The sequence below is a fragment of the Terrapene carolina genome, unplaced genomic scaffold, assembly GCF_002925995.2.
Source record: "Terrapene carolina triunguis isolate 2854851 unplaced genomic scaffold, T_m_triunguis-2.0 Scaffold97, whole genome shotgun sequence".
In the NCBI taxonomy this organism is placed as follows: Eukaryota; Metazoa; Chordata; order Testudines; family Emydidae; genus Terrapene; species Terrapene triunguis.
The window spans coordinates 10,607,677-10,635,539 of record NW_020664448.1 but is presented as its reverse complement, the minus strand read 5'-3'; the positions used below and the strand labels follow the sequence as shown (position 1 = coordinate 10,635,539).

At 38.7% G+C, this 27,863-nt stretch overlaps 1 protein-coding gene across 13 annotated transcripts in view; it reads left to right on the top strand.

Annotated features, from left to right (window-relative positions):
* Nucleotides 1-27,863, top strand: part of PICALM (phosphatidylinositol binding clathrin assembly protein) — a 120,614-nt gene that overhangs the window by 80,093 nt on the left and 12,658 nt on the right. For 2 of the 13 annotated variants that reach the window (XM_024194599.2, XM_024194602.3), the window contains exons 13-21: nucleotides 4,493-4,645; nucleotides 6,297-6,377; nucleotides 11,339-11,446; nucleotides 13,922-14,053; nucleotides 14,147-14,177; nucleotides 15,185-15,284; nucleotides 16,924-17,002; nucleotides 20,185-20,244; nucleotides 22,361-22,465. In XM_024194599.2, the coding sequence (XP_024050367.1) occupies nucleotides 4,493-4,645; nucleotides 6,297-6,377; nucleotides 11,339-11,446; nucleotides 13,922-14,053; nucleotides 14,147-14,177; nucleotides 15,185-15,284; nucleotides 16,924-17,002; nucleotides 20,185-20,244; nucleotides 22,361-22,465 (849 nt within the window). Of the gene's footprint in view, nucleotides 1-4,492; nucleotides 4,646-6,296; nucleotides 6,378-11,338; nucleotides 11,447-13,921; nucleotides 14,054-14,146; nucleotides 14,178-15,184; nucleotides 15,285-16,923; nucleotides 17,011-17,634; nucleotides 17,659-20,184; nucleotides 20,245-22,360; nucleotides 22,466-27,863 lie in introns of all 13 variants that reach the window. The other 11 variants (XM_024194607.3, XM_024194603.2, XM_024194600.2 and 8 more) reach the window with 10 other exon arrangements.

Here is a 27,863-nt window from a genome sequence, read left to right as displayed (position 1 = left end):
AACACAGAGAGCTGCTGCTCTGAGGAGGTGAAGGAAGTGTTACTACACAGTAGGAAATCGACTCATCGTACTTACCTGCAAAAAACGACTCATCGTACTTACCTACATTGTACTTACCTGGGGGCAATTCCAATCAAGTTGCTCCAACATCTTCCTCCCTTCCTTTGATCCTAGACTATATACTAGATCTCCAAAAGACTGGTCTATCTCTTAGATCGCTCAGAGTACATCTTGTGGCGATAAGGGCCTTCCACCAGCAGGTGGATGGATATTCTGTATTCGCCCATCCAAGAACACACACATTCCTCAAGGACATGGGAAACCTCTTTCCATATACCAGATGCCCCACTCCAATATGGGACCTCAATCTAGTTCTAAAGACCCTAACTAGACTATCCTTTGAACCTATGGGCAACTGGCTCTCTTCTACACCTGTCAATTAAGACCATCACCTCAGCACGCCAAATAGGGAAAATAGCAGCATTGATGGCGCACCCACCCTTCATGGTCTTCTTTAAAGATAAAGGCATTCTGAGACCACACCCGAAGTTCCTGCACAAGGTGGCCTCATTTTTCCACATGAACCAACTCATCCACCTCCCGACCTTTCTTCCAAAACCACACTGCAACAACAGGGAGGCAGTACTACATATGCTTGATGTTAGGAGAGCCGTAGCATTTTATTTGGATAGGACAAAGTGCTTTAGGAAATCTCCTGAAATCTTCCTCTCCATTGCGGATAGATCCAAGGTCTCCGCAATATCAGCTCAAAGGCTCTCCAAATGGGTCTTGAACTGCATTAACTATTGTTACCGTGCCCATTACCTGCTACCTCCATCAGGAATTCACACACGCTCCATGAGATCCATTTCTACCTCAGTCACATTGGTTAAAGATGTTCCCAGCCCAGAAATGTGCACAGCTGCAAATGGGCCTGTGGTCATACTTTTGCGGAACACTGTGTGATTACTTGAGACTTCTGATACTATCTTTGGCTCCACAGTATTATCATCAATAATAGACTCTACTCTGAAGTCCCAGCCCCCCATATAGGATACAGCTGTGAAGTCACCTACAGTGGAGTGGTGATGAATCCTGGTTACATCCCACCTGAGGTACATTGCGCATAAACTAAGACGACCCATAGGGACACTACTCGAAGAAGAGGAAGTTACTCACCTTGTGCAGTAACGATGGTTCTTCGAGATGGGTCCCTATGTGTAGTCCACAACCCACCCTCCTCCCCTCTACTTAGGAGTTCTCAACAAAGGGGCTCTGCAGTAGAGAAGGAACTGAAGGCAGTTCATCCACGCAGTGCTAGTTAGCCCCGAGGCAGAGCAGGAGGGAGGGAGGGAGAGCACATGTGCAGGCCGAATGGACACTGCTACCTAAAATCGCCAATCAGAGGCAGAGGGGCGCAGACACACCTACAGTGGAGCACCTGTAGGGGGACATATCTCAAAGAACCATTGTTACTGCACAAGGTGAGTAACTTCCTCTTCCCCATTTTACAGATGGGGAAACTGAGCAGTTAAGTGACTTGCCTGAGATCATACAGCAAGTCAATGGCAGAGGCAAGATTGGAACCTGAACTATTTCCAGTCCTGTGCTCTAACCACTGCACAGCATCCCTCCCTTAGGTAAATCTCTAATGTTGGTAATGTTTGTACCTAGAGAATATGATAGTTTAAGGGTATATGTGGTAATGAAAGGGTAATGGACCAGGTATAACTTGGCTTACAACGGGGCTTGAGCGCCTACATCAGTTAGGCATGTCTGAAAATTTTATTCACCAATCCATTAAGGATGTGCAGATGGATGTACAGCCAGCTACAAGGGCATTAATATTTTGGTAGTGTCTTGAGATTCTAGTTTTCTAAACTGTTCAGATCTAGGGGGATTAGAAGTTGACCAGCTATTCAAGAGCGGGAACATGTTGAGTCACTTAAGAGTTTCTTTTAATAACATGATAGAAGCCACTGAAAAAGTTGAGGGTTTCTTTTGTCCTCTGCTGTTTCTGAAATACTTATAGTGCGGTTATTTGCGAAGAGAAGTTGGCTTGCAAAATGGAAAATGACTGTTTGGGGGAGGGGGAAAAAAGTCTTAGCTCCAATACAGCAATACAGGCTGGATTCTGCCTTCACTGTGCAAGCAGGGCTCCCATTGAAATAAATGGGAGCTGTGCATATCCAAGGGTGGAACATGGCTTTAAGAACTGAAAATTGCTGCTAGCAAGAGAGCATGCTTCTCTGTCATGCTTCTTATGATGAGTATGTAAGGGCCTAAATGAACCCAATGTACTTCAGTCTGATGAAGTTGCATTTCTTATATCAGAAGTGTAAGTACAGTAAGTCACACTGAGAGCTAGATAAAATTGGAAATACATTAATTGGAGTCAAGGTCGGACAGTGGGTAGAATCTAAAATTTTCAAAAATTACGATCTGAGTGTTGAAAAAAATGGGCAGGAGGTTTATAGCTTTTTACTAGTGTTTTTGACAGTGTTACTCGACATTCAGGTGGGACAAACAATACTAATGCAATCTGAAACTTGATGTTCAGGGAACAGATGCTGTTCCAATGTGTTAAGTAGCCTTTTCATTGTGCACATAAAATACTAAGAGCTCAATTGACAATACCTATAAAGCAACATAAACTGATCAACACTTTTAAAGCTTTCTTTAGTGTTCTCTTAAACCTTCTGCTGTTTTTGTCTGAATTATTTAATCAAACAGTCGGTACATAGTTGAAAAAATGAAGTATTTGCAAACTATAAAGGACCATACCTAGTGTTTTAGTTGACTGACTGACTTGTGTGTGTTCTGTTTGTCAAGTGCCAATATGTACCTTAAGCTTCAGAAATCAAAAGGCAGAAGATGTATTTTGAAACTTCCATAAACTTGGAGTTAACCATAGTTTGTCTTAAATGTTCTATTTTCTGTTGATTACAAGGGAAGGAAATAAAACCAAGAGAGGACAAAACTTGGAAGGTCAGGATGTCAAATGAAAATCTAATTTCATTTACACTGTTTTAATCTGCTTGTGCCAGAGCTCAAATTTTCTTGTATTAGCACCCATTGCAGACAATGATTACAAGATTTTGACGTTAAAGCCTAAATTGTGGGTAAGGCACATGAGCATAGGATTTCGTATTGCCATTTTATAATAATCTTATGGCATTATTTAATAGTGCTTGACCTTTACTAAAGCACTGTTTGTCAAGCAGTTGACTAAAAACCATTTTCTTACAAGGCCTCTGAGCTATTCCACTCTTGCAGTTGAACCTAACTGAATCTGGGGCAAATGCAGGTCTGTGGTTTTTTTGTGTAAAATAGTCTAAGTCTGAACCCAATTTCAAAGTGTTTTTTAGATGCTAAGAAAAATTGCAGCCACAATTCTGAAGTTTCATGTTGCTCAGGGCTATGGTGAGACTGAAAGCTATGACTTAGCCTATTTTATGCAGTACTTGTTGTGGCAAATTGATATGAATTAACTCAGATTCATGCTGAGTATATAATATTTTGCAAGTTGCATTTGAGAAACTATGACAAGTCTTAGTTTGATCTGGAAGAGCTTTGGATGAAATCAGTTTGTCTCTACAGCAAAGTGTAAAAGTGCCAGAAATTGAAAACTACTACTAAAAATAGCAGAATCACAACTATTATTCAGGAATGCCTGTATAATTGTATTATTTAAAATAGTAAAATGCAGTTAAAGAGCAGGTCCAACTCCCACTCATTTCAGTGGGAGATCTGAGGTCTTGCATAGGGTTGAGGCAGCAGTGAAACTAACCCACCTTCTGCCACCTGCTAATCCATGGGGTTGGTGCTGACTGGCTTGCCCTACTCTTTTTCTGCTTTCGGATGGGAGGGAAAAGAATACCTTACCAGCCCACCTCAGGAGGATTTGGAACTCCCTTTTGTCCACCTTTGACTTCTTTTAGCCGGATATATTCCTGTTACTGTCAAGCCCCAATCCCAACGTGGACTTTTTTTTTTTTTTTTTTTTGGCAGGCAGCCTCAATTTTGGCTGCTGCTTCTTGAAGCAGAAGCAGCCAGGCTTTGCTCCTTTGCAGCCAATGCCGCATTCCTACTGAGCTTATTGCTGCTTGTGTTCCAAGTAATGGGGAGACTTTCTTTTGTAGAAACAGGAAGCAAAGTATGGTATTTTCAATCCTGTCCTTGCATACATTCTTTCTAGAAAATAACATGGCATTTAAAGACTGGGTAAGGCTGTAATTTTGTTTTAGGTTTTTCTCACCGGTTTACTGGCTTACAATTCTGCCATGTAAATTATTAATTTGTATTATGGTAATGCATTGGAATCTCATTCCAGAACCAGTACCTGTTGTTCTAGATGCAGTACAGACTAAAACAGTCGCTGCCCAGAGAGGAAAACAATGTGAACTCTTATCTCTTCTGCTGTTTCTAACAATTAATTCCTTACTAATTCAATTCCCCTTTCTTCTTTATCTTACTCGCTGGCATTGCACAGATCCATTCTCTGCTACTGTTGATGCTGTTGATGATGCCATTCCAAGCCTAAATCCTTTCCTCACCAAAACTAATGATGCTGTTCATCTGTCTGTTGTATCCTCTGATGTATCTACTTTCACCACTAGGACACCCACCCATGAAATATTTGTTGGTAATGTACCTTTTAGCTAAATAACTGCTGTAAAATATTTCACAAATTGAATTATTTTTAATCAAGTAAATTTTTTCCCCAGAAACAAACTAAAATCCGTGTTCTACTTTTGATTATTGGTGTGGGCTCACTATTTCGGACGTTATCATAGCTGTATTAAAAATCATTGCTTAGTATACATAAGTAGTCATTGTCAGACATTTCAAAGTTGTAGTTGAAGCATTCTTGCTCAAGTATGCTTATGTAATGAAGGGCTCTGAAATAAGTATATTTAAAGACCATATTTCATAAAATTCGGAGGCATGCAAGAATGAGAATGGATGAAAATGCCGGTTTTGCTTTTGTCGGATTGTCATGACCTTGTTGTAAACGTGGCAGTTGAATCTGAATTTCTTTGGAGGCATGGAGTTTTTGTTTAGAAATCGTAGCTTTTTAATTGTGGTGATAACATTAATATTGACATCACTGATCTAAAATATCTTGTTACTTTATTGACTTTTAAAAATTCTTCTTCACTCAGCGGACAGGTAATAGTTTACCGTATAAATCACCATTTATAACTTGCTTAAAAAACAACACCACCCCCACACGCGCACACACCCCACAACTTTAGCCACTGTAGACCAAACATCAGGGCTGCTATGTTAAAAATCCTCCTAAAACTTGTGTTAGGGGAAGTACATAGTAATTGGATTATTTCTCAATGTGAAGAATTGTCAGTTAACCTATTAAAAAGAATAAAAAATAAGACTAATTACATGACAGCTTTTGTTTTTTAGAGCAAAGCTATTTGTGAAGACAGTCTGGCAGATCTTTTATTTTCACAATAAAAATCTTTCTTGAAATTGATCTTGGGGGGGAGCCCTGATAAGTCTATGTAAAAACCAAGTCACAACCTAGAATATATACTTATAGCCAAATCATAATTCCCTGAAAACTAGGTTTTTAATGTGAAAAAAGCCCCATAGGCATTACTTTAACTGTATTAGTACAAACAAGTTGCTACAATGTAAATGTGATTTTAAGATAACTCCTGGTTCTTTAGATCATTTCAGTCCATTTGCCGAACCAAACACCCTTGTGGCAACAAAATATGAATCCACTATTCAACTGTATTATTATACTTCAGGTATTAGAGAAAATGGCTTAAGGTTTTTACAGAGACAAGGTGGGTGAGGTAATATCTTTTATTGGAGCAACTTCTATAGGTGAGAGACAAGTTTTTGAGCCACACACAGCTCTTCTTCAGGTCTGGGAAAGGTACTCCCCGTGTCACAGTAAAATGCGAGGTGGACAGATTGTTTAGCATAAATAGTTGGCACTTGAGGTTTTTACACTCATTTGTGTCTTCCAAAGATGTAAAACATGACATTTGAGCTAAAAAATGTACATGTGTTTTAGTTGTAATTTTGCAACAGTGTCTTTCCCTTGATGTTCTAGATAATATAAAACTTGTTTCCATTTTTAAGGTGTTTGATATATTAGGTTGCCTCCTTTGGTTCCATTTTATGATTAGAGTATACACAGGTTTAGTTTTTTTAATTTCAGTTCAAAGTATTTGACAATATAAATAGTATGTTTTGGTTCTTTTCTTTCTGTAACTCTTCCTATTCTTTCTCTGCTCTTTCTGTTCTGTGATATGACTTATCAGATTCATTTTGTGGCCCTCAAGCTTATCCTAATGCTTCTCATTTCCGCAATGAGCCCTCTACTGTAGCTGGTCTATTTGGAGGTAGGTAATGTGATATGGTTTTATCACAGACATAGCAACTTGAATTAATTTGATATGTGCCTAGAACAGTGGTTCCCAAACTTTAACAACCTGTGAACCCCATTCACTAAAATGTCAAGTCTCGCGAACCCCCTCCTAAAAATGAATGTTTCCAGGGATTTTCTCCTTTACCTGAGTATAAATTATAAAAGCAGTGATCTTGGAAATATAAAATTTTGTTTTTATGACCTGCTTATTACACACTATTATTAATTATTATTTATAATTACATTATTTTTATTACATTATGAAAACGGCAACACTCTTCCAAGATCTCACTTCCGTAGCTTGTATCACTTTGAATAAGCTTGTTATGAGACAAGGCTCCTATGTTTCATCAAGGAGTATCAGATTTGAAACAGCATGAAGATATTTAAGAAGCCAACTCAAAGAGTTCCTCCTACATAAGCATTCAGGTCTTGAGTAGTCCAGGCAAACAACGCACGTTACAACAAAGCTTAAACTTGTTCTTCATAATAATTTTAAAAACAATACTAACTGCCTATTTAATTTTAAAAACAGCAAAAAATATCCACCTCCCTTTCCATTTCTTATAAGGAGTCTTGAAGTTTAAATCTCCTCAGTGTGATAGATATGCTTGCTTTGATCTGCGTAGCTCTTGGAAGTCCAGGGGCTCCAGGCTGCTGACCCCGTGCTGTCCGGGGTCCCTAGGAACAGCTCTGTCTGCCATTAGGGAATTTTTTCCCGAGAACCCCCTGTAACATTTCGTGAACCCCCAGGGGTTCACGAAGCCCAGTTTGGGAACCACTGGCCTAGAAGAAGGAAAACCTCTGGATGCATTAGTTAGCTGACAAAACTGCATTGTTTTGATACATTGGCTAACAATTTCCAATTACTCATGTATCATTGCTTACCTTAAATGCATCATTGCAGATATACAAGTGATTGACAAGACCTTATGTTTTAAACTTGTGCTAAATGTTTCTTTTAAGCACTAACATGCAGTAAATAACTCCTCTGTTTCAAGGACACTATTCTAATATTCCTCCATTGCTTCATCCCACACTGAACAGTTCCTTATGAAAAGCAACTGTGACAGCAGGCTCTAATTTTGTTTGTTCTTAAGCAGGGTCCTGTGTAAATCATGATTTCACAGAGGGTAGAGGCATTGTGAAAATGCCATTTGTTAAAAAGAATGTCTACAACAAAGTCCTTTAATATGAAAAATGACCTTAGTCAATTTCAAGGATGGAATGAATTTGTGTGGAATTCTAAAGTGCTGTGTGCCTGTGACAGAAGTAAACATTTAGTGAATTGCATGTGTTTGTGTTTGCTGCTAATTTTAGTTGCAAATTTGATTAAATATAGTTGTAAAACTCATTCTGTGCAACTCCATGAAATTCAATACTTTTCCATTTACAATGTTTTCTTTAAAAAAATAGTGTTTTACACAGGGCCCTATTCATAAGTGATCTTACCCTACCCCACTACTCTAAGGTGGATGAGGAAGAGATACCAAAATTTAGTTAGGGGGTCCTTTTGTGTTCTGCTGACTGGTTTATTTGCTGGCATACCTTCCTGTTTCCCTCGTTCTTTATCTCTGCTTCTGTTGTAGAGCCCCGCTGTGCTAGGTGAGTCGACTGTTTAAGGACATCTGTTGTGTGAAATTATTGGTTTCTCCACTTGCAGGGTTGTAATGTGTCAGTACAGCAACCTGATACTCGTACAACCCGCGCAATGACATTATAGTGTGTCTACAAGTCATTATATAGGTTGTCAATCACTGGCTATCTGGTGTGGATGTGCATTATGGGCCCTGTTGCTGTTATAGGGGTGTCTTCTGAGATTGTCAGAGGAATTTTTGTTTGAAGACTCGTCAAAATTGCCTTTCAGTGAAGTATACAGGAATTGCTAAAGTTAGCGAAACTAACCTCTTGGGTAATAATTCATAGATTTCAAGGCCAGAAAGGACCATTGTATCATCTCATCTGACCACCTGTGTACCAAAGGCCATACAGCTTCCACAAAATAATTCCTAGAGCATATTTTAAAAAAAAAAATTCAATCTTGATTTAAAAATTGCCAGTGATGACGAATTCACCATAGCCCTTGGTAAATTGTTCCAATGGTTAATTATTCTCTGTTAAAAATGTATGCCTTATTTCTAGTCTGAATTTGTCTAGCTTTAACTTGTAGCCATTGGATCGTATTGTACCTTTTTCTGCTAGTCTGAAGAGCCTATTTATTCCCCCTGTAGATACTTATAGACTGTGATCAAGTCATCCCTTAACATTCCTTTAAGATAAATAGATTGAGCTCCTTGAGTTCTGTCACTATAAGGCATGTTTTCTAATCTTTATTCTTCTGGCTCTTCTCTAAACCCTCTCCATTTATCAATGTCCTACTTGATTTGTGGATGCAGTATTACAGCAGCTAGTGCCAAATACAGAAGTAAAATAGCCTTTCTACTCCTAGTCAAGATTCCCCTGTTTATCCATCCAAGGATCACGTTAGCGCTCCAGATTGCAGCATCACATTGGGAGCTCATGTTCAGCTGATTATCCTCTCTGGCCCCCAAATCTATCTCAGAGTCACTGCTTCCCAGGATGCAATCCTCCATCCATTTAATTAGAATTCTTCCATGCACATTTCAAGGTTAATGAAAAAGTAATGCAAAGCAAAAAGCTTACTCTCTATCAAGAAAAACATGCAGAATCACTGGTTCTTGCTAACTCCTGTTTTCTCATCTTCCCGGCAGGATTATTTTTTGCTAAACACAAACTCCCTTAAGGATTTAAAGTTGGGTTTTTCCCTCCTCACTTGCTAAAATCTTCAAAATAAACTTGTGGCTGAGTAATTGACTGGGTTGGTGGCAGAAACCCAAGGGTAAAACTGCCCTCCCCCACTCCACAGTTAGAAATTGATGAGTCCCTAATGCTGTTCTCTTGATTTATGTTGCTTACAGCTGAAAAATCCTAAAGTATGAGAGCCGGACACTTGTTTTGCAGAAGCAGACTCATTTTCTAAAGTAAAAGCATAGACTTTATTTAAATCAATCTTTCTGTTTCTGCAAAGATTGTTTTAAAAGAGCCACATTGTATCCTGTCAGATGAATTCCTCACTAAAATTTGAAATCTCTGAAATGCACTTATTTCCCTTGTCTTGCCATAAACACAGTGTTTAAAGTTGCTTTGTAATAAAAATTAGCTGTGTAGCAGTTCTTTGGCTCTCTATTGGTGCTTTTGCTTCAACTTAACTGTGTGTTCCTTTAAGGCAGCTAAAATGGTGTGACTGGTAACGGAAATTGTATTTCTCCAACGGGTTTATATTTTGTCAAGGTTAAACAACTTTAAACACTAATTTTGTTGAGGTGAAATAGTTTTTCACTGTAGATAAACAGATACATTTTAACAGAAGTAAGAAAAGTGGGGGGGGGGGGAGTATGGTCTTTGATCAATTGTTTCTTTTGATTAAGATACTTTTATTCCTAGGTAAACTTGATCTTGTCTAATCTCCTTTCCTTGACTCAGTGGTATAAAAAGCAGAGCTGCTACTGTTACACTCGTCAGGGAAACAAGTTTTAAAATGTTAAATATTTTTATGCTGCCTTTCATATAATAGTTATCTTACTAATTTATCCGCCAAAGTAAAATGGCAACAGTTGCAATAAACACTTCAAATAAAACTCAGTATTAATTTTGGTTTTATTTTCCTGTACTTAATATAGTGAACTGGGTCATAAACTTCCACTTATTACCTAGTACTTAATAGTATATTAAACTTCCAAGGTGGTGGTGTACAAACATTAAATAATTCTTGCAATATGTGAGATAGTGACTGCCTATTTGTTCTGCAGATGCACAGAAAATGACGTGGTATCGCTTCTGACAGGGCCATAGTTAGGGAAAGAACTGAAATTAGAATTTGTCTGACTCCCAGCCCCTCCCCCCCCCTCGCCCCCGCCTTAACTACTAGACTTATTACTACTGCATTCCACATAGAATTGTATCAAACAACAGAACAGACATAAAAATATTCGTAGTAACAGTGTCTAAGTAGCTTCTGTTATCAGTTGTCTCATAGTAGATTGTCTTTGTTTGTACATTGGTGAGACATCTGCCCTAGTAATGTGATTTGCTGCAATAAAACCATGCTGTTAAGTAGTCGCACTCCACCTGTTAGTATAGAGACATGGGAGAATTTAGCAGGGAGATTATATGAACAGTGTTAAGCTTGAGGAGGATTCTCTACCCACCCACTTTCCGTTTATGTAAAGGTGTGGTGGCACAGCTGTGAGCATTGGGTAAGAAAAAGCTGTATATTATTTAGTCCTAATCTACACTAAAAATGTTAGATGGACCTAACTATGTTGCACAGGGTTGTGAAAAATTGACATCTTTGAGCCCCATAGTTAAGCTGATTTAACTCCCGGTGTAAATGTATCTAGGTTGACAGAAGAATTCATCCATCCACCTACGTACCACTATTTGTGGAGATGGATTACCTACATAGACAGAAAAGCCCCTTCTATTGATGTAGGAAAGCATTTCTACATGATGGCAATGCAGCTGTGCTGCTATAATGCCTTTAATGGAGACATGCCCTAAGTCTCACCCAAAAAAAGTTAGTGTCTTGGGATTCTGTGCCTGTATATTGCTGACCTTGCCTCCTGGGAATCTGTTGGGGATAAAAAGGCAGCCCCTTTTAAGGGAAGGAAAATGGATTTGTAAACACTACTTGGAGCAAACCACTACCCAGATACTTTCCTGTGTGCATTTCTACTTCAGGGAGTGATCTGGGCCTTAGGAGGTTTTTTCCATTCACTCACTTATCCAATCATTACAGCTATTGGATAATACTCAAATCTATACACATGGTTTGGTATATCCTCTTTCAGACAGAAAGTGGAGTTGTGGAACAATTGCTGTATAATCCATTTGTACTCTTTATATTTTGTTCAGGGTTCACTCCTTCTCCTGTTGCTCAACCACAGCCCGTAGCTGGCCTTAATGTTGACTTTGAGTCTGTGTTTGGAAACAAATCTTCTAATGTCGTCGTAGATTCTGGTGGTAAGAGAGGCTTTCATTAATATCAATGTAGGCAACAAATGTGCTTTAATCATTTGGCATCTATGGAAGGTACATCTCTTAAGAACGGCCATACTAGGTCAGACCAAAGGTCCATTTAGTCCAGTATCCTGTCTTCTGACAGTGGCCAATGCCAGGTGCCCCAGAGGGAATTAACAGAATGGGTAGTCACCAAGTGATCTATTCCCTGTCGTCCATTCCCAGTTTCTGGCAAACAGAGGCTAGGGACATTTGTTTCTGGTGTAAACAAATGCAGACTGCTATGAAGAGACTCCAACTGGTGAAAGCAAAGTGGATTTAAACTTGCAATAGCAGCATCTTTCACTTTGTTTGTGTGTCTTTTTTGTATTTTGCTAATTAAAGGGCTGCTCCTTTCTACTGAATATTTTTGTAGGGATTGCTCTATAATATTTAGAATCACTCCTTTTATTTAGACCCTGATCCTGCAAACACTTATGCATGCAAGTAACTTCACACAGGTTATTTTTTACTACTTCAGTGGGACTAAGCACAAAGTTCAGCACATGCATAAATATTTGCAGAACTAGCCTTAGTTACCTACCTGATCAAAAGGCTATATAATTTAATCTAATATGCCATGAACTACAAAGTTAAATTCTGTCTTCACTGCGTAGTGCTGTGAAATTAAAAGGCATTTTTCTACACTGATTAACATAATGGCCATACTGGGTCAAACCAATGGTCTATCTAGCCCAGTATCCTATATTCCAACAGTGGATGATGCCAGATGCTTCAGAAGAAATTAACGGAACAGGACAATTATCAAATGAGGCATCTCTTGTTGTCCAGTCCCAGCCTCTGGCAGTCAGAAGTTTAAGGACACCCAGAGATTGGGGTTGCATCCCAATGGCCTCTGATGGACCTATCCTCCATGAATTTACCTACTTCTTTTTGAATCTGGTTATACTTTTGGCCTTCACAGCTTCCTCTGGCAGTAAGTTCCACAGGCTGACTGCACTGTATGAAGAAGTACTTTTTTATGTTTATTTTAAACCTGCTGCCTTTTAATTTCATTGGGTGACCACTTGTTCTTGTGTTATCTGAAGGGGTAAATAACATTTCCTTATTCATTTTTTCCCACCATTCATGATTTTATAGACCTGTATCATATCCCCCCCCCCCACCCTTAGTTGTCTCTTTTCTAAGATGAAAAGTCTGTCTTTTTAATCTCTCCTCATATGGAAGCTCTTCCATATTCCTAATTATTTTTGTTCCTGTGCTTTTTCCAATTCTAATATATCTTTTTTAAGTTGGGGCGACCAGAACTGTATGCAGCAGTCAAGGTGTGGGCGTACCGTGGAGTTATATAGTGGCATTATATTTTCTGTCTTATTATTTATCCCTTTCCTAATGGTTCCTAATATTCTGTAAGTTTTTTTGACTGCTGCTGCACATTGAGCAGATGTTTTCAGAGAGCTATCCACGATGATGCCAAGATTTCTTTCTTGATTTGGACCCTATCTCTTTCTATGAATAGTTGGGATTATGTTTTCCAATGTGCATTGCTTTGCATTTATCAACATTGAATTTCACCTGCCATTTTGTTGCCCAATCACCCAGTTTTGTGAGATCCCTTTGCAATCCGCTTTGGACTTAACTGTCTTGAGTAATTTTGTATTGACTGCAATCTTTGCCTCCTCACTGTTTACTCCTTTTTCCAGTTCATTGATGAATACGTTGAACAGCACTGGTCCAATTACAGATCCTTGGGGATCTCTCCACTGTGAAAACTGACTGTTTCCTATCTTTTAACGGGTTCTGATCCATGAGGACCTTCCCTCTTATTAATTAACCGAAGGTTAAGAATTAACCTAAGCTTTCAAATCTGTTTAATTTCTGAATTTTTTTTATTTGTGTTTAAATAATTTGGATAATCAATCTTCTTTTTAGGGCATGATCGTTTTAAGATCAAGATAGCAAATTGCCAGTTGGTACACACTTAACAGAGAAATTGGATTTGTACTGAGTACCTTTAATTCTTTTGAGCACTCAGTAGTTAAATCTTTTCTGCTTGATGGATTTTATGCACCTTTGGGTTAGCATTCCTGTGCATTTTTTTTAAAAAAGAATTTTTTCTGCAACAGGACAATTTAGAGGAGTTTTGACCTTTAAAACTATAGATGCTATCCTGAAAACCTTCCATACTTGACATTTGCATCGCAGTGAGTAGGAGTTTCTCACACATAGGGTTTGAAGGATCAGTCTCAAAGCAGCTATTCTTCTGTGCCATTAATATCCCTGTTTGCAGTTGAGGTATAATGGCTTTATTCCCTTTATATACTGTAGTTTTGTGCAACACTTGATTCAGTCTTCCATATTTTTAACCAATGTTTTGTAGGACTCCTTACACCCTCCCCCCTTGGTGTAAATGTGTAATCTGATCTTCAGTGGAAGCCTCAAGTTTAAGGCCTGTTTTATATGTTTTATCATTTTAAGGCTTTGATGAATTAGGTGGACTCCTAAAACCAACAGTGACCTCTCAAAACCAGAATCTTCTGGTTGCCAAGCTGCCACCTAACAAGTTAGTATCAGATGATCTGGATTCATCCTTAGCCAACCTTGTAGGCAGTAAGTATTTGTTGGAAATCTTAAGATAAGTGTGTGTGTAATTGTATAAAATGAACAGGCTATTTCAGTAATGTCTTTCCCATTCTGTGGCAGATTTGGGCATTGGAAATGGAACTACTAAAAAGTGAGTGTTTGTTTTTAATCAAACTTGGAAAATTTCTTGGATTTTTAAAGGCTTATTCTTGATAGTATTTAGCGCTTCATGTTCATAACCACTTTGTGCATACTAATCTTTACAGCATCTCTGAGGAAATCAGTATTACCTCCATTTTACAGAGGAGGAAACTGAAACCTAGGTGAAGTGACTTGACCCATAGCTACTTGTGGGGTGGGAGCAGGGCAGCAGCAACAAAGCTCGAATTAGAGTTTAGGTCTAAATCCTGTTAATTGCTCTGGACCCTGATGCCTGTTGCTCTTACTTAGTGAATAAACTTCACAAAATACGTAGTTTATTGGTCATTCAGTATGTGTGTTTTAGTATTACAATGCATGCCTACAATAACTAGCAGCTCCTTAACAGACCTCAACACATCCCATTTCCAAACACCTGAAATAAAATTAGTTGTGTGTAGTATCCCATGAAGTTTAAGAAATCTGGGGTGTGATGGGCCAGTAGGAGGAAAGTGAACTCCTGATCCAGAATAATTGTGATCAGCTTTGATGTTGTATTTAACATCAAGCACAATTAGCCACAGCAACTCCAGCACCACTGCAAAGAAAAGAATCCTGTCAATCCAGTTAGGGCTGCTGTGGAGTAGTCTGTACACAAACACTGTTCTAGCCTTGAAACCATCCAGGAATTTGTACACATTTGCTCCTGCCCACGTTATAATTTGACCTGCAAAAATGGAGCTAATAGTATTGCACTGCATCTAGGCTAAGAAAAGTAGTTGAGTTTAGGTCTGTCTTAGCTAGCTTCTGTTAGCTGAATCTGATCTATGTTTTCCCTAGTCCAGACCAGGTTTACTGTGACTGTACAACTTGATTTGGTGACTAAGCTCTTAAGGGGTCAGTATTAATGTAGATTTTCACCTTGTGGAAACACGCGAGCTTATTTGACTAATGTACTATATCTGAAGATGGTGCAAAGAAAATCTGTTTTCTAATGTTTTTTTAAAAATTTATTTGAAGTGATGTAAATTGGACTCAACCAGGCGAAAAGAAATTAACTGGTGGTTCCAACTGGCAGCCCAAGGTTGCACCCACAACTGCATGGAATGCTCCAACAATTGTAAGTGAATGAAGATTCTGAAGTAGTGAATCTATGTAACTTAAAATATAGGCAAACATGCAATATAAAGGTGTGGAGGTGATGAGTCATTACAGTGGATAGGTTTTGAAGATTATTTGAATCATAAATGGTCAGTTTGAGAATGTATATTGCTATAGTAACAGTAACTGGATGGCCAACTTCATTTAGATTATTTCCCCTTTATCAGATACGCTGTTTCATTGCATGTGACTAAGGCTAAGATTTAGCCATGGGTAATTTTAGTAAAAGTCATGGACAGGTCACAGGCAATAAACAAAAATTCACAGCCCCGTGACCTATCCATGACTTGTACTATATACTCCTGACTAAATCTTGGGTGTTCTGGGGGGCTCCAGGGGCACAGCTGCTGCTCTGGAGGGGGGGGTCGCCCGCTGGTATGGAGGGCAGGGGGACTCTGGGGCACGCCCTGCTCTGGAGTGGGGGCTCCAGGGTACCCGCTGGTACTGGGACGGGCCCTGGAGCTCCCGTGCATGTTCCAGGAGCGGCAGTCTGGGACCGCTGCCACTGGTGCTGGGGGGGTGGCCCAGGACCGCCCAAGATGCTCCAGCGGCCCTGGAGTCAGTCGTACCTGCTGGCTGTCTTCCATGACCTCCGTGGCAGATGCACAGACTTACATATGACTTATTCTGTAGCGTGAGTGTGAATTTATACTGTAAACTAAAAGTATTGCTAGGGCAGAAACTTAGGTTGTAGAACATCAAACCCTTAGTAATTATTTGAGTAGGGTAACTTGACCTTTTGGAAATAGTGGTAGGGGCTACTCTTCATTCTGAATGCTGTTTGGAAGTGTGGAAATATAATCCTGTGTGGTGAAGCTGTATGTCGTTGGTTTTAAACCTTTTCAAATGGCAGCGTGGACCCCACTGAAAATCTTAGACAAGTCTGCAGACCGCTAGGTTGAAAACCACTGTTCTGTGGTAACCACTACCTTTCATGGACCCCTTAGCCTGGGGCTCCACAGACTGTCTAAGAACCACTGCTGTATGTCACAACACTGAGCCTGCTCTGTGACTTGAGGCAGGAAGTAGTGCATCTTCTGCTACCTGAGGGTGTGGGAAGTGATGTTATAGGGATAGGTGCCTCAGAAATGTGTACAACTACACCTCTACCCCGATATAACGCGACCCGATATAACACGAATTCGGCTATAACACAGTTCGATATAATGTGGTAAGATTTTTTTGGCTCCCGAGGCAGCGTTATATCGGGGTAGAGGTGTAGTACAGTCACACTCTGAAGTGTGTGCTTGCTTTTAATACATGTCTCCACTTAACACCTTCAGTGACCAATCTGATTTTTCTCTAGTTTACAACTCCATTACAGATAGCATGTCTTGTGGATCACGTGTTTTTACCAAAGTGGTTTGTTCTCCCATCCATTAATGTATGTGTTGAGAGAGGGAGGGAAGGATATACTTGAGTAGCTCCCAGTTATGCTGGTGGGACCTACATGTGTAAATTCTAATCTCCCTTTTACCACAAACTGGAGAATAGTATACAAGCATAGGAAACATAACAAAACAAGTGTTTTGAGCTATTATATCAAACGGTATTAAACAATTTTGTGATTTAACAATGAAACACATGATTTGTTACAGATTTGGAAAGAGAAACAATATCTCTCTTCAGGTCATCTACCTGCTCTCATTTTGGGTGGCAGCTGCCAACTCAGATCTTGTATGCAGGTGAAAGTGGTTGTGGATATTACAGTTTCTGTAGTACTCACTTACTACCTGAATGACTTGCTAGCAGTTGGATATTTCTCATGTGCTTGAAAATACTTAATTGTTGTCATAGCAAAATATACAATATCTTTATATGCATCTTGTAGCCTATCATTCCATTTCTAACCAGTTCTTTTATTAATTTTTAAAGACACTGTCAAGGCATCTTGTTTTATACAAAACCTTTTACTCACTATTAAATTGTTTGAAAAAACTTAGAAGGAGGAAATTGGTTTGTTCATCAAATTCTTCTCCACTTTGTCCATTAGTCTATTTATTGTAGCGTTGATTCTAAGCGCTGTGCTGCTGCTTGATAAGCTTTTGAAAACAAGGAAGAATATGTTTTTGGAAAATAAGTGCACACAAAAATAAATGGATTATACAAACAGGTATGAAACCCATCAACCTTGACAGTGTCACTTAAAAGATTTATTCAATGACTTGAATTACAAGAATTTTTATTTTAGGGCAGACATTAAGTATACTTGTGAACTAAAATGCTATCTGTGTATATTCTGTTGTGTAAGTACCTGTTTCTAATCCAGTATTATTGCATTATGTAATTGTTCTCCCTGGGAAATACAGAATGGCATGCATTTTCCACAATACGTAAGTGAAAAAAAACCCAACAGCCTTTTTGCAATCAATTGGCATGCTATATTAACCACTGCTGTAGCAGAATCTCATAACCTTCCTGCTATTACACATTTCTCATATTAAGATCTTTGGTGTGCAGAAGATTTGAGCTTTTCTTAGCATATACAAATCTCATGGGTGTTCTGCAGGCTCTTGACTCGAATGATGGCATGGGAAATACTGAGATTTTTTTTTCCTTGCTTAAAACTGTGCCATTTGCTGCCAGATAGCTGGGTCTGTGTCTGTGCTGCCTTTAATGCATCTGGTAAAGTTTGAATGAAGATAAGTTGTGTGCGTTTGAATAATTGCATGAAATCTCACAGGCTTCTGTTATAATTGGCACTTTATTCACTTTTATTGTAGATCTTGTTTTCAAGTAGGGAGAGACCAATATGTCATTTATGTTCAAATAAACTAAGAGAAAATCCCAGCTCATGATTAAGTTTATAAAGGGCAAGCCATAACTTGTGCATTGTTTTCTTGGAGGAATGCAGTCTTACTCACAGATAATCTTTTTGTATTTCAACAATATTGGTCTTTCCCTGTATTCAGTTTTCATTATGGGATAATTTTAACAGTGGAGGATGTAAAGTCTGTACTGGAGCACTCTTAAAAAAATATATAATCGCCAGCATTTGTGTGTATATGTATGTGTACACATACATATAATGTGAATGATTTAAAGAATGTTCAAAGCTATTTGAACTGAATAATATTTAGATAGTTACTGTACAATCTAGGTAATTCTTTAAACACTGAAACTTGTTCTAATAGCTGCTAGAATGCTAATTACCATTGGCTAGTGCGTATTAAAGAGCAGCTGATACCTCAAAAAATTAATGTTCTATTCAGAAATAGTCCTCCTTATATCACACTTCTGGGGTTGGATTGTGAGGGTGAAATTACCTGCCTGTGGAATATTGTTCCCTACAACATATCTTCTTTCTCCAGTGTAGTTCTGAATGTCACAAGTAACAATTACTCCACCACTTTCCTTGAGAGTCTCTTCCCAAATAAAATCTTTGTAATACAAGAGACATGCATGAAAGCATGATCTTGGAGTTTGTCTGGTTCAATCTTCTGAAGTGTCATGAATTATAATTTACACAGCGAAGAACTGGGATGTCACAAGCAGAGCATTATTAATTGCAACTGAGGGATTAACAGGAGGTGAAGCAGATAAAGATCCCTAGATATCACAGTCTATTGGTACTTGATAAGTACTCAACTAGATAATGTTCTTAGACAAAGTTCTTGTCTCCATGCCAAAGTCTGCCCTAATAAATAGGGTCAGGGGCGTGGGAGAGTGGAAAGACGAAGGAATATATAAGGAGGCAGAATTGCTTTTAAACGGAATATATCTTTTGCCGCCTCCTGCTTTCTAAGAGGTATCAGAGGGTCTTTATATATGCATTGCATTTTTTAAACAGTAGGGGATATATTATCAGTTTACTGTTGACAGAGAGAAAGCCTAGAGCAGGGATGCCAGTCTCATTCTTCCACTTCACAATAGCTGTCATGTAATGATGTTAATTTATATAGACTGAATGGTATTGGTAGTGATTTACCATGTTTTAATTCATTGTAATAACTAGGCTATTCCTAACAATTGAAAAGAAACTCATTTTAGAGTAGCAGATCAATGTTCTGTACCCACTTGTAAATACTGTGGGGCAATGTCTGCACTGGGATTTTAGGGCTACCTCTTATCATTGCTCTAGCACAGGTGCAACTCCACCAGTGACCAGCATTGAACTGTGTTACCATGTCACCTAGACCTACTATGAATGGGGTTAAACTGCAAGCTGGTAAAACACTGAAAGCCAGCCAGCATTAGAACTCCCACCATTGCTAGGACTGGCGCAGCTGTATCAGTGCTAAGGTAATGGAGACCCCCCTAAAATCTTTAGTGTGTATGTAGCCTGGTTGGAAAAGAGAGAGCTTCTGATGTTCTTACTATAACCGCAGTAACTTGGCCTTTATATCTGGTTCCATTTTTAGAATTACCTGGGCACAGTTACTTCAGTAAAATAAGTAGTAAGTTTTATACTTCATAGGACTCGGGCAGTATTCACTTTTGTCATATAATCATATTGATTTTATTTGTGTATATTATATGTAAATATTTCCTGAATTTCCTATTAAGTACAAAACATACATATTTAGATCTCTATACATTCTTTGGACTGAAGACTCCGATATCTCTAGGTGGAACTTTAGATTACTGTGAGTCAAAACCCTAACAGATTTGGTCTTGTCTGTAATTTATACATATGTCGAGTCTATCTAGAAACCTTGAGCATAAGTATTGCAATTGATCTGAAATCAGATAAACTTTAACAGAAACCTACAAATGCTAATAGGTGTCAGTTGATCTTTTTTGCTATATTAGTAATATGCTGTCTAGTCAGTGCTCCGTTTGACACTTAAAGGCAATTTATTATCTTGTATGCAACTCAGTCTTCCATGCAGTTCAGTGTTCTCTCTTTTCTGTGTTAGGCACCGCCTGTAATGGCCTATCCTGCTACAACACCAACAGGAATGATGGGCTATGGAATGGTTAGTGAAATTTCCTGTTACTTAATTTGCCATATACATGGTTTACTTGTCACTTTTATTATGAGTTAGCTGCAAATATAAAGCATTCTAGGAGCAATGTGTCACTTGGCCTAAACATGTTAAGTAAGTTTAATATCAATTTCTCTTGTTTGTTCTTCGCTGAATCACTCAATCCCATTTTTCTGCAGGAAAATAAACTATGGCTCTTAAACCTCATCTCTACCCATTTCTTCTTCACCTAGCCCCTGGATGACTTATTCCATACGTTTAGTGTGTATTGAATGAAGTAGTCACCAAGTTCCTTGTTCATCTTCCATTACTTACTAAATTCTCCCTCAGGTTTTCATCTTTCCATAACTCCGAGAACTCCCCTTTTTTAATCTCCTTATTGAGGCAGAAGAGTTTTATTGGATGACTATTAAGGAAATACTTAGAGCTATATTTCAGGAGACTCAACATCATGAAGAAAGAAAACTCATGTAGTTGTATGTTGGTCAGATCTTTGTCTCTAGAACTTCAAATCTGAAGTAGTAACACAAATATATAGAAATCTCCCTCTTCACCCACCATGTATGCAAGACTGACTTGCCATATAATTAATGGTACAAGAAAATCTAATGGTTAAAACATCACAGTAAATTTATTACCGACCCTTAACATGGATGCATCCCTTTTTTGCACTATGCTAGCATTGCTATCACAGTAAGTACTTCCTTAAAATAACAGTAAAAGGTGGAGACTTCCAATTGTCCAGTTAATCCAGATATGAATGGGACAATTCTGTGTAGACTTTAAGAGGAATGAGTGCCACATTACTTAATAAGGAAAGAGTTACATGCACCTGGGTCTGCTCCTGAATGGAGGGAAAAACATCTAAAAATAATTCTTCTGCTAAATAATTGAAAAATCTTTCTCACAGTTGTTTTACTAATTAATCAGTGACTATATTTATAAAAATGCTATTGTTAATTCAGGTTTAAAGTTTGCTTAGATAATTAACCATTCCTTCTGAATTTAATTCCCTCTGAACCCTACCAAAAGGCACCTGTCACCACAGTAGCTAAGTACCAAACACAGAAGGAAGAGTTCCACAAAAAATCCTATATAGGAGCCTACAGTCCTCCACTTTATCCAGCTGTTATTACTTGTTTAAAGCTTCCATCACCTCAGCACGATGATGTGTTCTGGAGGCCTCATAATTGAGGGATGGACTATGTGCAATAGGAGGTTTCCTATCGTGTTCTGAAAACAGTCCAGATTTGTTCAGAATTGCCACAGCTGGGGATCCTTTTCCAAGAATGATCACCCTGTTAAACATCCATTAGTGGATAATTGCTATTGTAAACAAATTAACCAGGATAGACCTTTGCTGCATTTTGAGGTTAATAGTACCAGGATTTTTCCACTAAACAGTGGCTGAACTGTAATGTAAACACCCATAGTTAGGTCAATATGGTTAAAAAGAGAACAAAATTGATCCACATATTTTTGTCATGACTGAGTGAAATGCAAAAACACCCAACATTGATGTGGGGGAAATAAAATTAGAATTAATAAAAAAAAAAGTTACCACATGTGTGACTCTTGCGTCTGAACTCTAATCTGACACTATCTCCTTCAGAAAACCTAGACTTCTCGGTCAGACAAATTGGGAATTAACTCATTATCTTGATTTATATACATATTTCATCAGTTCTTGAAAGTGCAAAACAGTCACAACAATGGCATGTTAAATACCCATGTTGTGTAAGGTGACTTCTGCTTTCTAGTACCTCCAACATAATGGAGAGGGGAGAACTCTGTCAAAGCCTCAGTGTTTGTGGTCAGCATGTTTGTGGTGCTAACACAATTTCTTCATATATTATAAACAGCTGCTTCGATGCCCCCAAACATTTTGGGGGAAGATTACATAGAAACAGCTTCAGCATCTATACTCCAGCACAAACATGTTATCTAAAGTAAAGGTCTGCAGTGTTCATTTTTAGGGACCCTCAGTTTATAGTCCAGTTTCAGAAATCCTTTCCAGTTTTATCAGGCCAAATGCTAAGAGTCACTCTGCGTCCCGCCCCCGTGTTTAATTGTTTTGTAATTCTATGCTGTTCTGGATTTTTTTTAGCCAACACAGATGGGAGGTGTACCAGTAATGACACAACCAACTTTAATATACAGCCAACCTATCATGAGACCACCAAACCCTTTTGGCCCCGTTTCAGGAGGACAGGTGAGTATAAATCCAAAATATTTATATTTACATGATCCTGGAAATTGGTTGATAGCCAGGCCACAAATAGTTTGGTGTCTTATTTACACCCTCACTGTTTGTTGTAATGATGGTTTTGTCCTGTAGTGTGGTGGCATGTGGAGTCCATTTCCATTGTGCTATATAGAAAAGGGATTGCTTCTCAGCTGCTTATTCAAATTTTGTGTCGTCAAATTCCTGTTCTGCAAAAGTAAAGTAAAAGGATGGCATTCTCAAGGGTCAGTTCCCTGGAGGAGGTGGTGATTGATGTCTTTCTTCCCTTTTCTTTAGATGAATAGTGATAGTAACTATTTTTAGTCTTACTTTTGTGCATCCCCTTTAATCACTAAGCTTGTGTTCCACTGTATCTCGCTCTCATGTTGTTCATTGCAGCTTCTCCTGGAAGCATATCATTATGCAAACACGTTTCATGCCAGACTCCTGAATTGCACTCCAATGCTACCTCTTGTACTCTTAAACTCATACTTTTCACAAGTAAAATAACCCAAGGCTGATATAGCATAAGCCCTTTTATTATAGCTGTGTGTGTCAAAATTGCAGGTAATTCCAGAGGTCAAATTTGGGCACCCAATATAGGCTTTTGCAAATCTGTGAAAGATTTCAGCATCTTGTGACTCAATGTAGTCCTGACTTTCCAAACTCTAGGAACCACACTCTCCCCATGCCTCCCAGAGATTATACTGACTGTGCTGACTTTCTCTGAGTGTGCTGAATGTACTCACTCGCCTGTGTTAACTGCAGAGTTTAAAGCTGGCCAGCACCTCTAAACCAGTCTTGGGCTCAGAGAACTAATGTGCAGATTTTTAAAGCCTGGATGGATCCCCAGTTCTGCCAAACACCGTCTCTTTCCAAGTTTTTGTGTGTCCCCTATCGCACATGGGGGATAGACTCATGTTCTATTGTATGTACGTACATAAAGGATATCTAGTTTCTGTTGGCAGTTTAAAAAAAAAAAATCTTGACTTTCAATGTTGAGTAATGGATTGTACCAAATAGGGACAGCCTCTGATTAATCTGTCACACACTGCCTGCTTCTGTACTCCATTGTAGACATCTGAGTGAAAAAGAAGCCAGTATATTATCCCCTTCAGTGTTCATATTAGCTTGTCTGATGGAAGCCTTGCTTTGAAAAGTGAATACAGGCAAATAAGTACTGGAGTTGGGTTCGTACCCTTTTTTCTCCTGATCTATGCCACTTCTTTAGTTTAGTCCAGAGCACGTTTCCATCTCATAAGAAATCTCATCCTCTTATTCAAGTTTACATGGAATTTTGAATGAGAGGCTCTAAGGGAAAAGTTTTCCTGTGCTCTCGTTCCAACCTTTGAGAGGACTCTAAAACAAGAGAGGTTGCTTTGGGGAAATCATGTCCACCTCCATAATATTAGAGGACATCTAAATTTAGGGATGTCTGATCTTCACAGGCTGGTGGGATTAAATACTGAAGCTCTAAATTTTTACATTCCAATTAAATGAGTTTTTTGGTTAACGAAGCTAGCTTTTTTCTTTTCATCTGAAAGTAGTAGTGATCGGGGGGTGGGAGGGGCTAGAGCATACTCCTTTTGCTGCAGAGAACTTTGCCTTGCCTTTTTATCATTGATCACGATGGGCTATTTAAATATAGATGTATTGTATTATGTAACATGGGGTAATATGTGTTGCCACATACAGAGAGATGCATGTGTGTGTAAATAAAACGTGCCTATACACAGAGTATCCATATTTTTAAATTACAGCAATTAGATGTCTGTCTGCCACTGTTAATATTGCTGATGTAGTGACTCTACCTGGTTCCCTTGCTCCTTGTGTTTAGGAACACTGCAGCGGCAGTGCTCATCAAGGAGAAGGGCCTCACATCGTATTGCAGTGCTTTGCCCCTCATCCCAGGTTGATCAGAGTAGCTATGTTCACATTCAGCCTCACCTCTTTGAAGTGGGGACTTCGGGGTAAAAGGAAGACATGATGATCTGGGAGGGACGCTGTCAGATACAAATGTGGTTTTCAATCTGAAGAAATGTTTTCCCTTTCATTGTTTCTTTTGGGCATATAACAGCCCTCTGTGTATAATCACTATCACAGTTCTCCTGTCTAGTCAGTCAGCATCTCTATGGATCTTTTATGCAGCATTAAGGATGGAAAGAGATGTTTTTTAAAATAGGAAAATGTAGCTATTAGGGTGCCTCAAAGATAGGTGTACTTCATTTTCTATTTCACTAAATTTCAAATTGACTGTCCTTTTAAAAGCAGAAGCAAACTTTACTTCTTGCACATTTATTCTGTCACTTGAATGAATTCAGTTCTAGAGTAAACATGCGTTTAGATTTAATGTGAACTGTTAAAAGTGCAACCCACCCATTCCCACTGACATTGCAGGTCTTGGGGCTGGATTGAGACCCAGCTGACTGCCATAAAGCGGGGGCAATTGGGGGGGGGGGAATGAGAGAATGCAGTTGCAAGTGGGCAGTGTGCTTAATCTGGTGATTTGTAGGTTTCCTTTAACCCTCATATTGGACTACAAATCACCCAGCTATTTCTGTATTGGGGTCTTGGAGACCCACAGTATGTCAGAATTGGGGGGGGGAACACATGGATGCATTTAAAACTGACTTTTTTATAACTAGTGAACTATAAAACTATGAACAAGTTAAAACTTCGATAGATTCAGAAGCACACTACACAGCGTTTATGTTGGGTTTAACTGACCCCAGGATGTTTTTGACAGATTGCATTTTTGATGTGTTTTTCTGTCTCCTTCTCTGGAACAGATGTAACAACTTCCTCGTTTTTCAGGCTCTGGGTCAGTGACCAGCACACTAGACGCTTCTTCCCTAGAGCCCTGAGGCAAGGCTGCAGTGATTCTCTCCTGCACCAGGGTCTGCACCATTTCTGTACCCAGGTCCCTGGGAAACAGCCGGGTCTTACTCAAAGATTTGTTATGCCACGTGAGATTCAGCAAAATCCAAACTCTATGTGCTTTCAGAATGCAATGTGCATGTGCAATGCAGTGGTGAATCTTTGTCCCAGCAACAGCATCTGCCAATTGTGGGTTTGCCAAAAAAATGTATTGACAATTGTGGCTTCCCCAGAAAACTCATCCTAGCAAGCATAGATGTCCCAGAAAATCAGTTTGATGGTCTCTTCTGGAGATTATTGTGATAATACCTGATATGTGAGGCAGATGTTATCTGCGTTATTGCAAATCACCAAGACCCTTTTGTGGTATTTTTTTGAAAAACAAAAACCGCTGAAACTATGGGAAAAACAATGCTGAAAGATTCATGTACTCGTATCATAACTGCTGCCTCAAAATAAAAACAATCTGATGCTGGAATACCTGCGTAATTAATTTGAGGTCTAACTGACCCCAATAACCTTTTGTGACTTTTTTTGCTATGCTAAAACCACAACAGGTATACAGACAAAACCAGTGCTAACAGTTGTTCTCATCATGCTTTGAGAATACTTAAAGAAAGAAAAGGCACTGGTTTGCTTATCATGTTTTACTTAAATTTTTGTACGTTTGGGGTCCAAGAGATCCCCGAAGACCTTGGAAGTGTAGTATTTTCATTTTCCCCAGTGATTAACATTGAAGGGTCTAACTGACCCCATTACCTTTTTAATGACTTTTTTTCCCCAAAACCTCAGCAGGTAGGATGATAAAACCAATGCAGAAAGATGGACCTCACCCTAGTTTGAGAATACTTAATGTGTGAAGAGGCACAGGTTTGGCATGAAAATTTTTATTTCCTCTTTTGTGTGTTGGGGTCATATAGACAAAACATTAGGAGTTGCAGTTCCTTCAGAAACTATTGATTTTACTGGAAACACATCCTTTTGTTAGGCATTTACTGTGCAACTAAAGAGAGTCTGACACTGGCCCAATCACATCTGTTTGCAGTTGCTGAGTTTTAAATAAGTCTGAGATCAATAAAATCTTAGAAGGAAAACAAAGGCTTGTTGTGGGGGCCTCTTCACCATGCTAAATAGGGACAGTGTTGGCTGTAGATATTTAAATAATTCCTGAGTTTGACTATAATAGTCTGTTACACTAGAAAGATTGTATATTTAGAGTTTCAATGATCATTTCTATATTTGGGCTTAGTTTTCATAAGATCATTTTTTGGTGATATGTTGGCAGTGGTTTTGTTAGCTGAGCTGCACAATTGGATTGCTCTGAAGTGAGGCTTATTGCTTGTTAACAATTTATTGTGTTGCAAAATAAGCTATTGGTTGATGCATACTAGGCCACAGTCAGTGTCATGAAGGTGATACCCACTGCCTTTGGTCACAAGATGTATTAGACAAATACCTTGAACACTTTGCTCCCTGCTTTCCCTGTCCATTTGTATGTTCATTCTTCACAACCTTTTCTCCCTTCCTCCATTCCTCTTCCCTTAAAGCACACTAATCCAAATATCTATTTTGGCTTTTGCCTTCTATACAACACTTGGAAAACTGCTTCAAAGTAGTCACCATAAGGCCACTCATTAATGAATTGTTTGGGCAATATGCCTATCTAATTATTGGCCCATTAGCAAAAATATCTCCGTTTTTAATTAGATAATAGTACTGATCTTACCATTAGATGAAATAGCAAACAAGCCAAATGTTAGGGTTTAGAATTATTTGCTCTTAAAAGTGCCTTCCATGGGAGGGACGAGACCTATTCTCCCCAAAACACTTTTTTTCCCCAGTTTACTTTAGAAAATTATTATTTATATTCCCTGAAAGATTCTGGTGACTGGAGAAGTGATGAAAGTCTGACATCAGTCAAAACAATGTAAGCTGAGTAATTGAGCAAGAAAGTAATTTTTACTTAAACTGTTTTATTAGTTGGTTTTATACCTATTAAACTTCATTGACTAATGAACACATTGGAGCCAGGATATCTTGGTTAAAAATTGAACTCCCTTTCTCTTGAAGTAAGGAGTGAGAAGATTCACTACACAGTATTCTAGCAAAACCCGGGAAGACCAGACTTGATATTCCTGTTGCCTATAAGAAAAGCAGAAGAATAAAAAGGGAAAGATTTTTGTTTTTATTTAAACCTTTCAGATCGCCTTTATTCTTCAAACAGTAGTAAAAAGGCACAAGCCAAGCCTGACTTCTTAAAAATCTGTGCGTGTCACTTTAAATAACCAAGTAGTGTATATGATGGTATAAACTGTCATTTTAGTACAAAACATTGCGGAATCAGCATTATAATCTTCCATGTAATGTGCCACCACACTGCTCAGAAAACCTGCACAAAAAAAAGCATACAAGAGCCTGATTGTGTTCGTGTCTCCTTAGTATCAGACTACTGTGTATTTGCCAGGAGTCAAGATAGTGCATTTGCAGTAACTTGGATGACCCCAACATA